Here is a 15000-nt window from a genome sequence, read left to right as displayed (position 1 = left end):
TTCTTTGTGTCTGTCTCTCTTTGCCGAAGCCATCGGCCTTTCCTAATTGCTTTTGTTCATACCTGTTTGTTTTACTGCTTTGTTTATTTTCTTTTATATCCCTCTGTTACGCAATAATCATTAGTTGTATTCGGTGTTAAGCTCTTACATATATATTTAGAATCATAATTAAGGTTTGATAATAGAGAAGAAAACACAATGTTGCGGTTAAGAATCTTTATTCTCACCTCTAGTCAAGTATTTCACAATTCTACAAGTTACCAGAATAACCCCGCCGAGCCCTTCCCGGTCTGACTGATTGGCCAGTCAGAGGGCCTCTTGGACCTGTGAGCGTGGCCTGATTAGACTCTTTATTTTAACCCTTTAACGGAACCACAAAGAGCTAACAGCCACACACACAAGACTTCAAGAGCAGGCTAGTTGTGGGGAAGGTATTAAGATTTTTTTTTATAATTTTTAATTACGTTTCAACACATTTTCATAGTTTTACTTTTTATCAACTAATCTTAACAAAGCCGATTAAAAACAAAACAAAAAAACTACAGTGACAGTCGGTTATGCAACAAGTTGGTACACAGTGTGGACAGCCCGACTAAACTTCATCGTTGCCATACTAGCATCTCGTGCTTCCTTTCACACCTTAGGAACATCAGAATAACGCGATTTACCGTGATCAATCGTCAAGACTTGGAAACGGAAGCGAGGTGTTCGAAGGAGCCGCTCACCGCAGGCCCAAAACGCTCCGCCACAGAAGCCGAGAGCAGTGTGTTAACCGATGAAGCCTAGTTTTGCTGGCCATATAAAAGGGGTGTTGAAATAACATTCTAACACGAGTAATAGGCGCTATTCCTTCGACAAGTAACAAGGATTTTGCCAGGATTAAGAGAGTTTAGGCACACGATGATCCCTCTGGGCTCTTCGACATTTTCAAACATTTTATGGAGAATGCAATTATTGCGGAAACAATTGTAACCTCCATATCAAAATTACCCGGAGAATTAATTTCAACTCCAGACCATAAATAATTTGCACAGTGGTGAATATTTTAATCTGTAAAAAGTCCTGTAAATTGCAACTGGCTGCCGATTATCATCAAATATGCAAATTAAAAACAAAAAAGCCATCTCGGAATTTCGCAGTGCCTACAGAAGAGAAAATCGTCCGAATCAAAGAGGCAAAACCACTGAAAATTTTATAATAACCAATGAAAAAAGTAGGAACAAATCAGCCAGCAATTTTTTTTTCTTATTTTCGTATTTTCACCTAATTTCTAATTGATAACAGATCTCATAACATCTAAAGAGAGAGGTACAAGGCACTTGAACGATACCACACCAGTCACTCCTCGAGAATCCAGGAGGACCTCGACCCCGAAGAGGACGTGCGTGGGCTCTCTTCTGCATACGGTTGGACGGCCACGTTATACGTCGGCTCCGCGTGTTAGGAACAATGCTTGGCCAAACCTTTATAAATATAAAACTGGCACTAAGATGATTACAAAATACAATATATATATTTTTTTGCTTTCTTTCCCCATCTTTAAACATGGTGAGCATCTATGCAGAGCCTTTTGAGGCCGCCCTCAAGAACTAACAGCTGCCAAATAAAAGCACAATTAAAGGTCAATTAATTCCTTCTATCAAGCAGAGCAACTACAAGTCATACTATTATCAAGGAAGTAAAACACACAACTCTCAGTTCACATTTAACTAAACCTAAAAAAAGATAAAACTCAACAGCTGAAAAACAGACAAAGAAAGTGTCGTTTATGTGCAATGTAAAACGAGGGAGCGCCAGTATGGGCGATTTTTCCTTGCCCTCTTTCTCCTTTTCTTCTTTCATTCCAGGAGGATTTCAAGTCGACATCTAGGACTGCGACTATTTACATGGACAAATCGTAAGAGATAATGCTGAGGTGCAACAGGACTTAGGACTACTACTCCCACCACCATGAACGACCCCTAAGACGAGAGACTAGTTCTTCGCGGAGAGGAACCCAAATCGAAATCACAGCTACTGGTAGGTGAAGGAACCGACGTTGTCCTCCTTGCTGAAGACGACGATGGTCTGCCGACGAGACGCTAGACCGGACAGGCGGACGGAGGAGACCTGGCGGGGGGAGGGGCTGAAGACAGAGCCCTCCTTTCCCGCCTCTTTGCGCTTCCATGTTGGGGCCTTGCGTGACCACTGCCACGAGGAACCACTCGAGAAGTCAGCCCTCCTCCATCCCTCGGCCGCAGAGCATCTGGCAATCGGCGCGGACGCCACTTGCAGCTGCACGACGCCATATGCAGCTGCGGCTCCCCGTTCTCGAGGACGCTGCAGCAGAGAGTCGTCTGTCAGCTTCAAACGTCGGAGTGATACCAGAGGGAGCTATTCCGAATTACATATTTAATATGCGTTTAATTTGACGTTATTAAGCCTCGAGGCAGCTAATTTGTGCGGCATTTAGTGATTCACATAAATTCCTAGAGTGAAATTAGGCCACAACTCCCGTTTGAGCTTCGAGACCGCCCTCGCACGACAGGGCGCCACAGCGATGGACAGCGACCTCAGAGCTCCGTGCCGAGCCAGGACACGACCTCGAGGTGGACCCTCTGGCCCGCCTGCTTGAGGAGGCTGACGGCGGCCGCGTGGCGCACCATCTCGAGCGTGTGGCCGTCCACCGACAGCAGGCGGTCGCCGCAGCGCAGCTTGCCGTCCACCGCCGCCGGCGACGACTGCACCACGAACAGCACGTGGATGGGCTCCGGCCCCCGCTGCGGGTCGGAGCCGCCCACGATGCTGAAGCCCAGCGAGGCGCCCGGCGCGCGGTGCAGCACCACGCTCTTGGAGATGTGCAGCGAGCGGGGCAGCTTCTGCCAGTACAGCCACGACGGCACGAAGTTGGCGGTGCCCGGGGACGTCTCGGGGCCCTCCAGCAGCGACAGGGTCACGCCCGCCAGCTCCGCCGTCGCCTTCAGGAGCGCCACGGCCTGCCCGTGGGTCAGCCCCAGCAGCGACTGCCCGTTCACCGACAGCAGCACGTCGCCCTTCTGGAATTGAAGAGAAAAAATAATAAACAATGAGAACGATGAGTGAAAATTTCTGTCACACACTCGCTCGCTCACTCACTCAACTCATTAATTCACTCACTCACGCACTCACACACACAAGTACCTCATATAACAAAAGTGAAAGTGAGAGAAAGCAAGAGGGAACCGAGATAGAAAGCGAGAGACAACCGAAAGAGAGCAAGGGAGAACCGAATGAGTAAAAGCCGGAAAAGCGAGAGGGAAAGCGAGAGAACCCCCCAAAAAAGGGAGAATCGAAAGAGGACGAGATGGAACCGAGAGAGAAAGTGAGTGCGAGCGAGAGGGAGCCGAGAGAAAGCGAGTGCGAGCGAGAGGGAGCCGAGAGAAAGCGAGTGCGAGCGAGAGGGAGCCGAGAGAAAGCGAGTGCGAGCGAGAGGGAGCCGAGAGAAAGCGAGTGCGAGCGAGAGGGAGCCGAGAGAAAGCGAGTGCGAGCGAGAGGGAACCGAGAGAAAGCGAGTGCGAGCGAGAGGGAGCCGAGAGAAAGCGAGTGCGAGCGAGAGGGAACCGAGAGAAAGCGAGTGCGAGCGAGAGGGAGCCGAGAGAAAGTGAGTGCGAGCGAGAGGGAACCGAGAGAAAGCAGGTGCGAGCGAGAGGGAGCCGAGAGAAAGCGAGTGCGAGCGAGAGGGAGCCGAGAGAAAGCGAGTGCGAGCGAGAGGGAACCGAGAGAAAGCGAGTGCGAGCGAGAGGGAGCCGAGAGAAAGCGAGTGCGAGCGAGAGGGAGCCGAGAGAAAGCGAGTGCGAGCGAGAGGGAGCCGAGAGAAAGCGAGTGCGAGCGAGAGGGAGCCGAGAGAAAGCGAGTGCGAGCGAGAGGGAGCCGAGAGAAAGCGAGTGCGAGCGAGAGGGAACCGAGAGAAAGCGAGTGCGAGCGAGAGGGAGCCGAGAGAAAGCGAGTGCGAGCGAGAGGGAACCGAGAGAAAGCGAGTGCGAGCGAGAGGGAGCCGAGAGAAAGTGAGTGCGAGCGAGAGGGAACCGAGAGAAAGCAGGTGCGAGCGAGAGGGAGCCGAGAGAAAGCGAGTGCGAGCGAGAGGGAGCCGAGAGAAAGCGAGTGCGAGCGAGAGGGAACCGAGAGAAAGCGAGTGCGAGCGAGAGGGAGCCGAGAGAAAGCGAGTGCGAGCGAGAGGGAGCCGAGAGAAAGCGAGTGCGAGCGAGAGGGAGCCGAGAGAAAGCGAGTGCGAGCGAGAGGGAGCCGAGAGAAAGAAAGCGAGTGCGAGCGAGAGGGAGCCGAGAGAACGCGAGTGCGAGCGAGAGGGAGCCGAGAGAAAGAAAGCGAGTGCGAGCGAGAGGGAGCCGAGAGAAAGCGAGTGCGAGCGAGAGGGAACCGAGAGAAAGCAGGTGCGAGCGAGAGGGAGCCGAGAGAAGGCGAGTGCGAGCGAGAGGGAGCCGAGAGAAAGCGAGTGCGAGCGAGAGGGAACCGAGAGAAAGCGAGTGCGAGCGAGAGGGAGCCGAGAGAAAGCGAGTGCGAGCGAGAGGGAGCCGAGAGAAAGCGAGTGCGAGCGAGAGGGAACCGAGAGAAAGCGAGTGCGAGCGAGAGGGAGCCGAGAGAAAGCGAGTGCGAGCGAGAGGGAGCCGAGAGAAAGCGAGTGCGAGCGAGAGGGAGCCGAGAGAAAGCGAGTGCGAGCGAGAGGGAGCCGAGAGAAAGCGAGTGCGAGCGAGAGGGAGCCGAGAGAAAGCGAGTGCGAGCGAGAGGGAGCCGAGAGAAAGCGAGTGCGAGCGAGAGGGAGCCGAGAGAAAGCGAGTGCGAGCGAGAGGGAGCCGAGAGAAAGAAAGCGAGTGCGAGCGAGAGGGAGCCGAGAGAAAGAAAGCGAGTGCGAGCGAGAGGGAGCCGAGAGAAAGAAAGCGAGTGCGAGCGAGAGGGAGCCGAGAGAAAGCGAGTGCGAGCGAGAGGGAGCCGAGAGAAAGAAAGCGAGTGCGAGCGAGAGGGAGCCGAGAGAACGCGAGTGCGAGCGAGAGGGAGCCGAGAGAAAGAAAGCGAGTGCGAGCGAGAGGGAGCCGAGAGAAAGAAAGCGAGTGCGAGCGAGAGGGAGCCGAGAGAAAGCGAGTGCGAGCGAGAGGGAACCGAGAGAAAGCGAGTGCGAGCGAGAGGGAGCCGAGAGAAAGCGAGTGCGAGCGAGAGGGAGCCGAGAGAAAGCGAGTGCGAGCGAGAGGGAACCGAGAGAAAGCGAGTGCGAGCGAGAGGGAGCCGAGAGAAAGCGAGTGCGAGCGAGAGGGAGCCGAGAGAAAGCGAGTGCGAGCGAGAGGGAGCCGAGAGAAAGCGAGTGCGAGCGAGAGGGAGCCGAGAGAAAGAAAGCGAGTGCGAGCGAGAGGGAGCCGAGAGAAAGAAAGCGAGTGCGAGCGAGAGGGAGCCGAGAGAAAGAAAGCGAGTGCGAGCGAGAGGGAGCCGAGAGAAAGAAAGCGAGTGCGAGCGAGAGGGAGCCGAGAGAAAGAAAGCGAGTGCGAGCGAGAGGGAGCCGAGAGAAAGCGAGTGCGAGCGAGAGGGAGCCGAGAGAAAGCGAGTGCGAGCGAGAGAGAGCCGAGAGAAAGCGAGTGCGAGCGAGAGGGAGCCGAGAGAAAGCGAGTGCGAGCGAGAGGGAGCCGAGAGAAAGCGAGAGGGAGCCGAGAGAAAGCGAGTGCGAGCGAGAGGGAGCCGAGAGAAAGCGAGAGGGAGCCGAGAGAAAGCGAGTGCGAGCGAGAGGGAGCCGAGAGAAAGCGAGAGGGAGCCGAGAGAAAGCGAGTGCGAGCGAGAGGGAGCCGAGAGAAAGCGAGTGCGAGCGAGAGGGAGCCGAGAGAAAGCGAGTGCGAGCGAGAGAGAGCCGAGAGAAAGCGAGTGCGAGCGAGAGGGAACCGAGAGAAAGCGAGTGCGAGCGAGAGGGAACCGAGAGAAAGCGAGTGCGAGCGAGAGGGAGCCGAGAGAAAGCGAGTGCGAGCGAGAGGGAACCGAGAGAAAGCGAGTGCGAGCGAGAGGGAGCCGAGAGAAAGAAAGCGAGTGCGAGCGAGAGGGAGCCGAGAGAAAGAAAGCGAGTGCGAGCGAGAGGGAGCCGAGAGAAAGCGAGTGCGAGCGAGAGGGAGCCGAGAGAAAGCGAGTGCGAGCGAGAGAGAGCCGAGAGAAAGCGAGTGCGAGCGAGAGGGAGCCGAGAGAAAGCGAGTGCGAGCGAGAGGGAGCCGAGAGAAAGCGAGAGGGAGCCGAGAGAAAGCGAGTGCGAGCGAGAGGGAGCCGAGAGAAAGCGAGAGGGAGCCGAGAGAAAGCGAGTGCGAGCGAGAGGGAGCCGAGAGAAAGCGAGAGGGAGCCGAGAGAAAGCGAGTGCGAGCGAGAGGGAGCCGAGAGAAAGCGAGTGCGAGCGAGAGGGAGCCGAGAGAAAGCGAGTGCGAGCGAGAGAGAGCCGAGAGAAAGCGAGTGCGAGCGAGAGGGAGCCGAGAGAAAGCGAGTGCGAGCGAGAGGGAACCGAGAGAAAGCGAGTGCGAGCGAGAGGGAGCCGAGAGAAAGCGAGTGCGAGCGAGAGAGAGCCGAGAGAAAGCGAGTGCGAGCGAGAGGGAGCCGAGAGAAAGCGAGTGCGAGCGAGAGGGAGCCGAGAGAAAGCGAGAGGGAGCCGAGAGAAAGCGAGTGCGAGCGAGAGGGAGCCGAGAGAAAGCGAGAGGGAGCCGAGAGAAAGCGAGTGCGAGCGAGAGGGAGCCGAGAGAAAGCGAGAGGGAGCCGAGAGAAAGCGAGTGCGAGCGAGAGGGAGCCGAGAGAAAGCGAGTGCGAGCGAGAGGGAGCCGAGAGAAAGCGAGTGCGAGCGAGAGGGAGCCGAGAGAAAGCGAGTGCGAGCGAGAGGGAGCCGAGAGAAAGAAAGCGAGTGCGAGCGAGAGGGAGCCGAGAGAAAGCGAGTGCGAGCGAGAGGGAGCCGAGAGAAAGCGAGTGCGAGCGAGAGGGAGCCGAGAGAAAGCGAGTGCGAGCGAGAGGGAGCCGAGAGAAAGAAAGCGAGTGCGAGCGAGAGGGAGCCGAGAGAAAGCGAGTGCGAGCGAGAGGGAGCCGAGAGAAAGCGAGTGCGAGCGAGAGGGAACCGAGAGAAAGCGAGTGCGAGCGAGAGGGAGCCGAGAGAAAGCGAGTGCGAGCGAGAGGGAGCCGAGAGAAAGCGAGTGCGAGCGAGAGGGAGCCGAGAGAAAGCGAGTGCGAGCGAGAGGGAACCGAGAGAAAGCAGGTGCGAGCGAGAGGGAGCCGAGAGAAAGCGAGTGCGAGCGAGAGGGAGCCGAGAGAAAGCGAGTGCGAGCGAGAGGGAACCGAGAGAAAGCGAGTGCGAGCGAGAGGGAGCCGAGAGAAAGCGAGTGCGAGCGAGAGGGAGCCGAGAGAAAGCGAGTGCGAGCGAGAGGGAGCCGAGAGAAAGCGAGTGCGAGCGAGAGGGAACCGAGAGAAAGCGAGTGCGAGCGAGAGGGAGCCGAGAGAAAGCGAGTGCGAGCGAGAGGGAGCCGAGAGAAAGCGAGTGCGAGCGAGAGGGAGCCGAGAGAAAGCGAGTGCGAGCGAGAGGGAGCCGAGAGAAAGAAAGCGAGTGCGAGCGAGAGGGAGCCGAGAGAAAGAAAGCGAGTGCGAGCGAGAGGGAGCCGAGAGAAAGAAAGCGAGTGCGAGCGAGAGGGAGCCGAGAGAAAGAAAGCGAGTGCGAGCGAGAGGGAGCCGAGAGAAAGAAAGCGAGTGCGAGCGAGAGGGAGCCGAGAGAAAGAAAGCGAGTGCGAGCGAGAGGGAGCCGAGAGAAAGCGAGTGCGAGCGAGAGGGAGCCGAGAGAAAGCGAGTGCGAGCGAGAGGGAGCCGAGAGAAAGAAAGCGAGTGCGAGCGAGAGGGAGCCGAGAGAAAGCGAGTGCGAGCGAGAGGGAGCCGAGAGAAAGAAAGCGAGTGCGAGCGAGAGGGAGCCGAGAGAAAGCGAGTGCGAGCGAGAGGGAGCCGAGAGAAAGAAAGCGAGTGCGAGCGAGAGGGAGCCGAGAGAAAGCGAGTGCGAGCGAGAGGGAGCCGAGAGAAAGAAAGCGAGTGCGAGCGAGAGGGAGCCGAGAGAAAGCGAGTGCGAGCGAGAGGGAGCCGAGAGAAAGCGAGTGCGAGCGAGAGGGAACCGAGAGAAAGCGAGTGCGAGCGAGCCGATGGAAAGCGAGTGCGAGCGAGAGCGAGCCGATGGAAAGCGAGTGCGAGCGAGAGGGAGCCGAGAGAAAGCGAATGCGAGCGAGAGGGAGCCGAGAGAAAGCGAGTGCGAGCGAGAGGGAGCCGAGAGAAAGCGAGTGCGAGCGAGAGGGAGCCGAGAGAAAGCGAGTGCGAGCGAGAGGGAGCCGAGAGAAAGAAAGCGAGTGCGAGCGAGAGGGAGCCGAGAGAAAGAAAGCGAGTGCGAGCGAGAGGGAGCCGAGAGAAAGCGAGTGCGAGCGAGAGGGAACCGAGAGAAAGCGAGTGCGAGCGAGAGGGAGCCGAGAGAAAGCGAGTGCGAGCGAGAGGGAACCGAGAGAAAGCGAGTGCGAGCGAGAGGGAGCCGAGAGAAAGCGAGTGCGAGCGAGAGGGAGCCGAGAGAAAGAAAGCGAGTGCGAGCGAGAGGGAGCCGAGAGAAAGAAAGCGAGTGCGAGCGAGAGGGAGCCGAGAGAAAGCGAGTGCGAGCGAGAGGGAGCCGAGAGAAAGCGAGTGCGAGCGAGAGGGAACCGAGAGAAAGCGAGTGCGAGCGAGCCGAGAGAAAGCGAGTGCGAGCGAGAGGGAACCGAGAGAAAGCGAGTGCGAGCGAGAGGGAGCCGATGGAAAGCGAGTGCGAGCGAGAGGGAGCCGAGAGAAAGCGAGTGCGAGCGAGAGGGAGCCGAGAGAAAGCGAGTGCGAGCGAGAGGGAGCCGAGAGAAAGCGAGTGCGAGCGAGAGGGAGCCGAGAGAAAGCGAGTGCGAGCGAGAGGGAGCCGAGAGAAAGCGAGTGCGAGCGAGAGGGAGCCGAGAGAAAGCGAGTGCGAGCGAGAGGGAGCCGAGAGAAAGCGAGTGCGAGCGAGAGGGAGCCGAGAGAAAGCCAGTGCGAGCGAGAGGGAGCCGAGAGAAAGCGAGTGCGAGCGAGAGGGAGCCGAGAGAAAGCGAGTGCGAGCGAGAGGGAGCCGAGAGAAAGCGAGTGCGAGCGAGAGGGAGCCGAGAGAAAGCGAGTGCGAGCGAGAGGGAGCCGAGAGAAAGAAAGCGAGTGCGAGCGAGAGGGAGCCGAGAGAAAGAAAGCGAGTGCGAGCGAGAGGGAGCCGAGAGAAAGCGAGTGCGAGCGAGAGGGAGCCGAGAGAAAGCGAGTGCGAGCGAGAGGGAGCCGAGAGAAAGCGAGTGCGAGCGAGAGGGAACCGAGAGAAAGCGAGTGCGAGCGAGAGGGAGCCGAGAGAAAGCGAGTGCGAGCGAGAGGGAGCCGAGAGAAAGCGAGTGCGAGCGAGAGGGAGCCGAGAGAAAGCGAGTGCGAGCGAGAGGGAGCCGAGAGAAAGCGAGTGCGAGCGAGAGGGAGCCGAGAGAAAGCGAGTGCGAGCCGAGAGGGAGCCGAGAGAAAGCGAGTGCGAGCGAGAGGGAACCGAGAGAAAGCGAGTGCGAGCCGAGAGGGAGCCGAGAGAAAGCGAGTGCGAGCGAGAGGGAGCCGAGAGAAAGCGAGAGGGAGCTGAGAGAAAGCGAGTGCGAGCGAGAGGGAGCCGAGAGAAAGCGAGTGCGAGCGAGCCGAGAGAAAGCGAATGCGAGCGAGAGGGAGCCGAGAGAAAGCGAGTGCGAGCGAGAGGGAGCCGAGAGAAAGCGAGTGCGAGCGAGAGGGAGCCGAGAGAAAGCGAGTGCGAGCGAGAGGGAGCCGAGAGAACGCGAGTGCGAGCGAGAGGGAGCCGAGAGAAAGCGAGTGCGAGCGAGAGGGAACCGAGAGAAAGCGAGTGCGAGCGAGAGGGAGCCGAGAGAAAGCGAGTGCGAGCGAGAGGGAGCCGAGAGAACGCGAGTGCGAGCGAGAGGGAGCCGAGAGAAAGCGAGTGCGAGCGAGAGGGAACCGAGAGAAAGCGAGTGCGAGCGAGAGGGAGCCGAGAGAAAGCGAGTGCGAGCGAGAGGGAGCCGAGAGAAAGCGAGTGCGAGCGAGCCGAGAGAAAGCGAATGCGAGCGAGAGGGAGCCGAGAGAAAGCGAGTGCGAGCGAGAGGGAGCCGAGAGAACGCGAGTGCGAGCGAGAGGGAGCCGAGAGAAAGCGAGTGCGAGCGAGAGGGAGCCGAGAGAACGCGAGTGCGAGCGAGAGGGAGCCGAGAGAAAGCGAGTGCGAGCGAGAGGGAGCCGAGAGAAAGCGAGTGCGAGCGAGAGGGAGCCGAGAGAAAGCGAGTGCGAGCGAGAGGGAGCCGAGAGAACGCGAGTGCGAGCGAGAGGGAGCCGAGAGAAAGCGAGTGCGAGCGAGAGGGAACCGAGAGAAAGCGAGTGCGAGCGAGAGGGAGCCGAGAGAAAGCGAGTGCGAGCGAGAGGGAGCCGAGAGAAAGCGAGTGCGAGCGAGAGGGAGCCGAGAGAACGCGAGTGCGAGCGAGAGGGAGCCGAGAGAAAGCGAGTGCGAGCGAGAGGGAACCGAGAGAAAGCGAGTGCGAGCGAGAGGGAGCCGAGAGAAAGCGAGTGCGAGCGAGAGGGAGCCGAGAGAAAGCGAGTGCGAGCGAGAGGGAGCCGAGAGAAAGCGAGTGCGAGCGAGAGGGAGCCGAGAGAAAGCGAGTGCGAGCGAGAGGGAGCCGAGAGAAAGCGAGTGCGAGCGAGAGGGAACCGAGAGAAAGCGAGTGCGAGCGAGAGGGAGCCGAGAGAAAGTGAGTGCGAGCGAGAGGGAACCGAGAGAAAGCAGGTGCGAGCGAGAGGGAGCCGAGAGAAAGCGAGTGCGAGCGAGAGGGAACCGAGAGAAAGCAGGTGCGAGCGAGAGGGAGCCGAGAGAAAGCGAGTGCGAGCGAGAGGGAGCCGAGAGAAAGAAAGCGAGTGCGAGCGAGAGGGAGCCGAGAGAAAGCGAGTGCGAGCGAGAGGGAGCCGAGAGAAAGAAAGCGAGTGCGAGCGAGAGGGAGCCGAGAGAAAGCGAGTGCGAGCGAGAGGGAGCCGAGAGAAAGCGAGTGCGAGCGAGAGGGAGCCGAGAGAAAGCGAGTGCGAGCGAGAGGGAACCGAGAGAAAGCGAGTGCGAGCGAGAGGGAGCCGAGAGAAAGCGAGTGCGAGCGAGAGGGAACCGAGAGAAAGCAGGTGCGAGCGAGAGGGAGCCGAGAGAAAGCGAGTGCGAGCGAGAGGGAGCCGAGAGAACGCGAGTGCGAGCGAGAGGGAGCCGAGAGAAAGCGAGTGCGAGCGAGAGGGAACCGAGAGAAAGCGAGTGCGAGCGAGAGGGAGCCGAGAGAAAGCGAGTGCGAGCGAGAGGGAACCGAGAGAAAGCGAGTGCGAGCGAGAGGGAGCCGAGAGAAAGTGAGTGCGAGCGAGAGGGAACCGAGAGAAAGCAGGTGCGAGCGAGAGGGAGCCGAGAGAAAGCGAGTGCGAGCGAGAGGGAGCCGAGAGAAAGCGAGTGCGAGCGAGAGGGAGCCGAGAGAAAGAAAGCGAGTGCGAGCGAGAGGGAGCCGAGAGAAAGCGAGTGCGAGCGAGAGGGAGCCGAGAGAAAGCGAGTGCGAGCGAGAGGGAACCGAGAGAAAGCGAGTGCGAGCGAGAGGGAGCCGAGAGAAAGCGAGTGCGAGCGAGAGGGAACCGAGAGAAAGCAGGTGCGAGCGAGAGGGAGCCGAGAGAAAGCGAGTGCGAGCGAGAGGGAGCCGAGAGAAAGCGAGTGCGAGCGAGAGGGAGCCGAGAGAAAGCGTGTGGAAGCGAGAGAGCCGAGAGCGAGCGACAGCGCCTGTCTGGTCAGATCCTTACCTTCACCTGCTTGGACTTTCCCACGGGTCCCTGAGGGTTGATGTTGGCGATGTAGATGGGCGTGTCTCCCTCGTTGCTGGACACGCCCCCTCCGATGCGCATGCCCAGGCTCTCGTTCGCGCCCTGGGGGTGGACGGGATATTATTATAAGTAGATTGTAGTAAATGTGTGCGTGGGTGTATGGGTGTGCACGCGCGCGCGTACGTATTTGTGTATGTGCATGTGTGTTAGTGTAGTAGTGGGTGTGTGTTTATGTTAGTGTGTGTTTGCGTTTGTGGGGGTGCATGTGTATTCATGTGCGTATCGTCATATTAAGCATTACAGTTCAAAGTCGCCCTTTGCTTGACGTGGACTACAAATCCTGCAGCCCGCCCCTCCGGCCGCCCCTCCGGCCGCCCCTGACCCACCTTGGATATCGTGACCGTCTTCTGGTGCAGCTGCGCGCTCTCGATGCGCAGCGAGCGGCGGAAGCCGTGCACGAGGTCCGCCATGTCGCTGGAATCCCTGGAGCGGCGTCCCCGCATGCGGCTGCCGCAGGAGCCGTCGGGGGCGTCGCCGGCGGGTCCGCCCGACACGGCCGAGCCGCCGCTCTGCAGCGAGACGTCGAGGCTGGGCTGCTCGAGCAGCGTCTCGCGCGAGCCATCGGTGCCGCCCTCCAGGCCGTCCAGGGGGTCGCTGGAGCGCGTGCGGGCCAGCGCGTGGCGGTGGCGCGGGGGCAGCGCGGGCGGGTCCACCATGTCGTGCCTGGCGCCGCCCGCATCCGCCCGCAGCGCCGACGACAGCGAGCCCGAGCTCTGGTTGAGCGGCGAGCCGAGCGAGTCGCCGAGCGAGCCGTTGCTGCGGTAGAGCGGCCCGACGCCGTTGAGCGAGCCCAGCGAGCCGCTGAAGGGCTCCCCCGGCGAGCTGAGCGAGCCGTTCGAGTGGCGCAGCGAGCCGTCCCTGTGCGGCGCCGACGACCCGCGCTCGTCCAGCGACTCGCACGACGCCGACAGACCCACGTCGTCCACGCTGCCGCCCACGTCCTCCAGGCTGTCCGTGACGTCGCCCAGGCTCTTGTTGATGTCCTTGTGGTGGGCGTCGAGGCGCGGCACGAGGCGGTCGGGCGCCGACTTGGTGCGCCAGTGGTGCACGGGCAGCGCCGGGTCGGGGCGCCGGAACAGGTGCTGGTACTCGGGCGGCGGCGCCGGCGAGTCCACGGCGCTGGTGGCGGCGCCGCGGCTGACCACGAGGCTCACGTGGTGCCGCGTCTGCTGGATGAGGCGCGAGGCGTGGTCGAGGCGCGCGTAGCGGACGTCGACGCCGTTGATGGCCAGGATGCGGTCGTGCGGGTGCAGGCGGCCGTCCTGCGCGGCCACGGACCCGTCCAGGACCTCCATCACGAAGATGCCCGGCTCCGTGCGGCGGCCGCCCAGCTTGAGGCCCAGCTGCCGGCTGCTCTCCTTGCGCAGCGTCACCATCGTGGCCTCACCTGCAACGCAAACTCGGTTGAGAAACGGATCGCTCGCGTCTGGCGAAAAATGAGGTTTCCTCGCTCCTCGCCTCGCCAAATGAGAGACAGGGAATGGAAATTCAATACGAGAGCCAATTACAGCTCATAGGGAGCCTATTTCCCCATTTCCCGCCCCGATGAAGCAGCCGGCGAGCGCTAACCCATCGCGTGAAGCGCTATAATCTACCACATAATTTAATTAGCCGTTCCGGCCGCCGGTCCAATCTGGGAACGCTAAAAAGCCCGCCGCTAAAACGCGGTCGCCTCATGCTAAAAAGGGACGCCAGTTTTTTTTTTTTTTTTTTAATACTCGGCTCGAACGGATGTGGAAAGGAAAATACAGATTTAATAGGATTTACCTGTTCTATAGGCATAGGTGATGACGGCCGAAAACCTTGCTTTCGTAAAAGATTATTTAAGAGGAAAGGAAGAACAAACTCGGGGTCTCATAAGACCTCTTCAGAACGATAATGACTGTTTATTGTGATCTCTCAATTGCCGTCATTTCTGTGTGTTTTTCTTCGGGAGAGGAGGAGGGTTGGGGGGAGGGAGGGGGAGTGGGTTAGGGAGAGGGAGAGGGAAAGATGGCAGGAGGGAGGGAGGGAGGTAAAGGGGGAGAATTCATGGTTCCCGCTGCCTGATCCATGATTAGTTCCCTCTTTTTCACTTTCTTTTCATTTCCAGCCAGCAATGGGAGATTAAACGAAATTTACACTCCACCTTTTCCTTTAATTTTTCCCACCTATTTAAAGTCGAAAGCCGTGCGTTATTGTGACGGCGAACTTTTGACCGTAAGAAAAGCACTCTTTCAAGTCTCGTCTGAAAGAAAGAACAACAAAAGCTCTTGAAAAAACAGCTGCTGTAAGAAATGGCGCGAAATTCGACGCGAAATTCAACTACGTTTCGGCTTCCTGGTCCTCACTCCTTTTCAGGGGTAAGGAGCAAATGCCTGTCAGTATTTTCATTGATTTTCCTTTTGCTACATCATAGCATTTTCCCCGTTAGTGAATTTGTACATTTCTTTATGTAAAGTGGAAGTCCTGGTCCTTCTAGACGCATTAAAATATATTCTCTAAACAAAAGAAGGAAGCCAAACAAAGAAAATCTTCCTCCTAATTCAAAATGCAGTTTCTCCCTCCTTGCATTTCAGATTCAGATAGAACCTTTCTCGAAAAAATGGAAACAAGAAGAAAAAGAAACGAAGAAAGAGAGAGCGAGTGAGTGACAGAGAAAGAGAGAGGTACGAGGTAAGGTAAGAAACGGTAGAGGGAGGAGTAACGAAGAGGGAAGGGAAGAGAGAGAAAGAAATGGTGGAGAAGGAGGAGGAAGAAAGACAGGAGACGGGATAATGTGGAGGCAGAAAGCGTAGGGTCGATTGAAGGGCATAAAGGAGAGAAAGAGAAAGAGAGAGAGAAAGAGAGAGAGAGAGAGAGAGAGAGAGAGAGAGAGAGAGAGAGAGAGAGAGAGAGAGAGAGAGAGAGAGAGAAAGAGAGAGAGAGAAAAAAAAAAACCGGTCTCTCACTCCGAAGAACTATTGATACTCTTCCCAAAATTCCCGTCGGTGTAATGGACGCCCGGAGGCAGTCATGGCAGCTCCACAAAACGGGTCGCATTCCTTCCTTCCTGCAAAGTGGAAAAATGCAGAAGGCGGACCTATT

General features: G+C 58.4%; 1 protein-coding gene across 2 annotated transcripts in view; it reads right to left on the bottom strand.

Annotated features, from left to right (window-relative positions):
* Nucleotides 1–201: 201 nt before the first annotated feature.
* Nucleotides 202–15000, bottom strand: part of LOC113813321 (ligand of Numb protein X 2) — a 227965-nt gene continuing 213166 nt past the window's right edge. For both annotated transcript variants that reach the window (XM_070127150.1, XM_070127149.1), the window contains exons 8-10: nt 12261–13321; nt 11854–11976; nt 202–3035 (exon numbers count right to left, since the gene is read on the bottom strand). In XM_070127150.1, the coding sequence (XP_069983251.1) occupies nt 2553–3035; nt 11854–11976; nt 12261–13321 (1667 nt within the window). In that variant the 3' untranslated portion in view covers nt 202–2552. The remainder of the gene's footprint in view (nt 3036–11853; nt 11977–12260; nt 13322–15000) is intronic.

The sequence above is a fragment of the Penaeus vannamei genome, chromosome 11 (genome assembly GCF_042767895.1).
Source record: "Penaeus vannamei isolate JL-2024 chromosome 11, ASM4276789v1, whole genome shotgun sequence".
Classification (NCBI taxonomy): Eukaryota; Metazoa; Arthropoda; class Malacostraca; order Decapoda; family Penaeidae; genus Penaeus; species Penaeus vannamei.
The sequence above is the reverse complement of the archived record's forward strand: the minus strand, read 5'-3'. Positions and strand labels throughout refer to the sequence as shown.